This window comes from Aptenodytes forsteri, unplaced genomic scaffold (genome assembly GCF_000699145.1).
Source record: "Aptenodytes forsteri isolate BGI_AS27 unplaced genomic scaffold, ASM69914v1 Scaffold308, whole genome shotgun sequence".
NCBI classification, from domain to species: Eukaryota; Metazoa; Chordata; class Aves; order Sphenisciformes; family Spheniscidae; genus Aptenodytes; species Aptenodytes forsteri.
In genome coordinates this window covers 363,160-367,637 of record NW_008795475.1, presented here as the reverse complement: position 1 = coordinate 367,637, position 4,478 = coordinate 363,160, and the positions used below count along the sequence as shown (strand labels likewise).

The 4,478-nt window shown below is 60.1% G+C and overlaps 1 protein-coding gene across 1 annotated transcript in view; it reads right to left on the bottom strand.

The window, feature by feature from the left end:
• The window catches only part of ZNF414 (zinc finger protein 414), a 3,998-nt gene extending 2,737 nt beyond the window's left edge, over nucleotides 1–1,261 (bottom strand). Inside the window, 4 exon segments of the mRNA XM_019472551.1 lie at nucleotides 1–186; nucleotides 433–540; nucleotides 625–713; nucleotides 1,167–1,261. The exon segment at nucleotides 1–186 is cut by the window's left edge and continues 133 nt beyond it. Of these exon segments, the coding sequence (XP_019328096.1) occupies nucleotides 1–186; nucleotides 433–540; nucleotides 625–713; nucleotides 1,167–1,261 (478 nt within the window).
• Between the last annotated feature and the right edge of the window lie 3,217 nt (nucleotides 1,262–4,478).

Genomic DNA, 4,478 nt, shown 5'->3' with positions numbered 1-4,478 from the left:
AGATAGGACGTGCCGTGGGAGGTGTCTGCAGGGAGATGGCAGGGTGGCACGGGATGGGTACGGGGACCAGCGGGACTCACTTGAAGTAGCGGTTTGGCTTGTAGTGCACCTTCATGTGGGCCATGAGGTCCTGCATGCTGGGGAAGGTCTCTGTGCAGCCCAGCGTGGGGCACTGGAAGGTTTTGCCTGAGCAAAGAAATAGGGCAGAGATTCACCAACAGCCCGGCTGCGCTGCACCCCCCGGGGCTGGGGGCAGCCCCACCACTGGGTCTCCAGCACCTCCCATGCTCTCCCCGCTCCTGTCCGGTGCTGTGCAGCATCTCCTGGAGGTACAGGCACCACCACCGGCGCTGCCTCAGCTTCAAGACCCGTTTTGCCACCTCCCAGCCAAAAAAGGGCACCCTGGAGCGACGCAGGGTGTCCCGGCCTTACCCTCAAGGGACTGCGTGGGTATGTAGTGGACCTTCAGGTGGTCCATCAGCTCCTGCATGCTGGGGAAGGCCAGTTTGCAGCCGTAGCTTGAGCACTGGTAGTGCTTCCCTGGAAGGAGACAGATTGGTTGGCCTCGTCCCTGCCCCGGCTGTTGCTGTCACCTCCCCGGGGCAGGACTCGGGCTCGGCTCACCTGGGACAGGCCTGCGCTTCAGCGGCCGCAGGTCCTGGGCTGGGGTCCCTCCGCTCCCCGCCACCGGGCCGCCGGGCAGAGCTGCTTCGCTGCAACCTGCCGGGGAGAGGCCGTTAGGCAGCGGGCGCCAGCTGCCGCGGGCAGAGCGGGCAGCGACAAGCCTCAGCCCCTGCCTAAACCACGTCCCTCTTTGCCCTCCTTCCTACCCTTTACAAACAGAGGTGCAGGCAATTGGGGGGCGGTCTGCTGGGGTCTGGCTTGGAAGGGGCCAGAGAGGCAGGAGCCCTCCAGGGTGGTCAGAGACGGGAGGGTCTTTGCTCTAGAAAAAGCTGCTGGTATAAAGGCAAAGCCTGCTGGTGCCTTGGACACGCCGGGTGACGCCACATGCATACTCGTGCACACCCATGCATACCCTCAGGGTGCTCCCAGCCACCCCTCTTGGGTGGGATTCGGCCAAAGGGACCTCAAAGCAACAGGAGCAAAGGCTTCTCCCCCTCGTCCTGCCCCGACTCCTCCCACCAACCACTCGTGGCACAAGGGACTCACCTGCCCCCTCTCCGGCGTATTTACCCCCCAGGGAGAAGGTGGGCACAGCCTCGTCCTTCTCCGTCTTCATGGCCTGGCCAGTGGTGGGCATGCGCCACCGATGGCGTCTTCTCCCAGCGATGCTACACCAAGCGCAAGGGCGAGAGGTTAAACCCTGGCACGGAGCGATGTCAACTGCCTCCTCCTCGGTGCCTTGTGGCAGTGAGACCGACCCTCCCACCCGGAGACCTCCAGGGCCAAGCTGGCAGGAGGTCCCGGCTTCACAGGGGCTTTGCAGCATCTCTGCGGGGGGGGACACGCTGCAAAGGCAGCACTTCACCCCAGGGGCTTTGAGCGTGGCCCCCTACGGGGAGCAACAGCCAGGCTTTGAAGCCAGAGCCATTGTCATCCCTTCCCGCTTCTCCCACCCCAGGGGTGGTCCACAAAGCCCCTGAAAGGTCCCCCCCAGCTGCCGTCCAGCACAGCCTGCTTCACGAATCGCCAGACCCCAGCTTTGTGGTAAGATCCAGCCCACAGCATCTATAGTCAAAAATTCCCCCCCAAAACCACAGGACCCCCCTCCCCGCCAAGGCGACACAGCCCCGGCGCCGCCGAAGCAGGGATTGTAGGAGCTGCTCCAGCCTCTCTTGCTCCTGGTCAGGACCAGCCAGGCCGGGGGTCTCGCTGGATGCTCCCCCCACCCACAGTTTTGAAGGGTCTTCCAGCCAAGAGGAGCAGCAGGTCCCATTGCATGACCAGGAGCATCGGCAGCAGAGGCCTGATGCCCAGCTGATGGGCGTGTGGGGATGGTTCCTTCACACAAGCTACATCAGATGGTCCCCAAAATTAAATTGGCTCGGCCCCATGGAGCCTCGGTGCGAGGCTTTGACATGCAAAAGCCAAACACTAACTCCAGTAAAAAACATCTGAAAAGTCCCTCACTTTGGGAGATTTCTCAATAGTGTCTTAACATCAAAGTTAAAAAGAAAATAATAATAATAATAATAATGATGATGATGATAAATCACTGCTGGGGCTGCAGAGTGGCTGCGACATATCTATCTCTGCTGGGGCTGCAGAGTGGCTGCAACATGTACATCTGCAGTTGTTTAGAGGGTTAATGTTTCCCCAAGAGCTCAGTGACTCCCAACACAAATGTCCCTGGGGATCGGCCACATCCGTCCCGCCTGGCCTCACCCGGACCTGCCTGTTAGCATCTGCTCAAGAGGCATTTTCCCAGTTTTTCCAATCCAGCCCTGCTCCCGGCCGGCCGCGCACAGCGGGGCTTTAGCCTGGTGAAGGCGGCCTCGGAGGCTGGTAATGGAGCCACCCGGGGGGGCGGGGGTGGGGAGGCAACCCCGGGGGCAATAAATCCGGGGGGGGGGGGGGGGGAATCCACGTGGGATTATTTCTCCAGCTGCCCCCAGGCTTGTGGCTTTGTTTGGGGGTTGCATTGCTTTTTTTCTGTTGTTGTTTTCTCAGCTTGGTGGCTTCTGCCGGCGCTGCGGGATGCAACCTGTGCTGAGGCCAGGACTGGCTGGAGGGGGGGTCGGCCCCAGAGCAGGGGGTGTGGGGCAGCGCCAGGGGCTGACCGTGTCCCGGGAGGGGAAATTCAGCCCTGGCTGGAGGGGTTGGTTTGCTCCGTCTGCACGAAGTGGCACGGCCGGGGCGGGGTAAACACCACGCAGAAAGTTCACGGCAGCTTTGATGGAGCTTTGTTTTATCAGGAGGGGGAAATGCAGTTTTGCTGGGGGAAAAAGTCTCAGGAATCTTCTCTTGAGGGAGAAAGCATTAAAAGGGTCGAGGCAGGGCTGCATCTTCCTGCTCAGCCCCTTGTGCAGCGTCCGTGTGGCACTGCCACATTTTCGGTGGCCGTCCCTGAAGCTGCGGAGCTTCGGTGCTGCTGGAGCATTTGCTGGTAGCGCAAGTCCTCGAGACTGTAGCTAACTGCCCTCAGGTCCCCGCTTCCCCGCTGGAGATGCCGACTCCGGATCAATCCCTGATGCCACCACCCATCCCCAGGGCCTGCCGACGGTCCCCTGGGGACCGATGGTCTCCGATGGCCTCCAGATGAGGCCATAAAGGAGCAGGACACCTGCGCCTGCTGCACCAAGAGCTCAGCAGGAGCACAGGCAATTTTTTTTCAAGTCCATTTTTCAAGAAACCGGGAAATTCTTCCTCGGCAGCATTGCAGCAGGGCTGTTGGCTCCCGGGGCAGAGAGCTCCCGGTGCTCCAGGGTCAAACCCAGCGACACCTTCGGATGTTACAACTTATGCTGAAACCTCCCTCCTCTCCCTCTTGGATGCGCTGGCTGATGCCGCTTTTCATTTCCCAGTTGCAGGCGGTACCCCAGAGGTGTGTTTTAAGCCGATTTTTCTCCAGAGAAGCTGGGAAAATGCCTCTTGAGCGGATACTAACAGGCAGGTCCGGTGAGGGCAGGCAGACAGATGCGGGCACACCTCGTTGGCAGCCAGCATGCCTGCGCATGCCTGTGCCCAGCTTGCAGCCCCGCCAACGTCCCGCTGGAGCAAAGCTGTTCAACGTGGGTGCTCTTTCGGCAGTGGACATGAGGGCATCACAGTAGCATCACCGTATGCTCGGCCCAGGCCCTGGTTTTTGGGGAGCCGGTGGCACCTGTATCATTTTGCTGTCATTTGTCACCTCCCGCGGGATGGTGTCCAACACTTTTATTCTCCAGGACTCTCCGTTCTGCAACCCTGAGCACGATGCTCCGACCCAGGGGCCGCTGACCTGCCACCGTCCCCATCCCCACGTGGCCACCAGAGATGTGACTCCCGCAAGTGCCAGTGCAAACCCTGCCCTGGAAACCCGAATCCCGGAGCCACCGCAAATTCAGCGTCGCTTTTTGAAGGGTTTTCCTGCCACAGGTTCAGTCTCCCTGAAAACCTGCTGGCACCAAACTCCCTCGCTCCAGCCCCTGCGGTGAACGGGGACCCAGGAAAAATCCGTTTGTGGGGCTGATGGCAACAGGGTGAACAGGAGGGCTTGCAGCTACTGGTCACCCAGAGCAGCCGCCAGTGCTGATTCAGTTAATAATTAATACAGCTCATCTCCCTCAAACAAACCAGGGGTTTTATATGTATCACCAAGCACAGAAGACTTTTACAAACCCACCCCGGGAGGATAAATGGGACAAATAATCCTATTTGAGCATCTCTGCGTGGTCTATGGCCTGAGGTTGCAGAGGCTTCCTGAAACGCAGCTCCTCAGCGTAGGAGATGAGAGACAAAGGCTCCGAACAAGGGGCTCATGTGATCGCTCAGCCGGTGAGCACCGAGCGGCGCGGAGGGAGGAAGCGCAGGCTGTG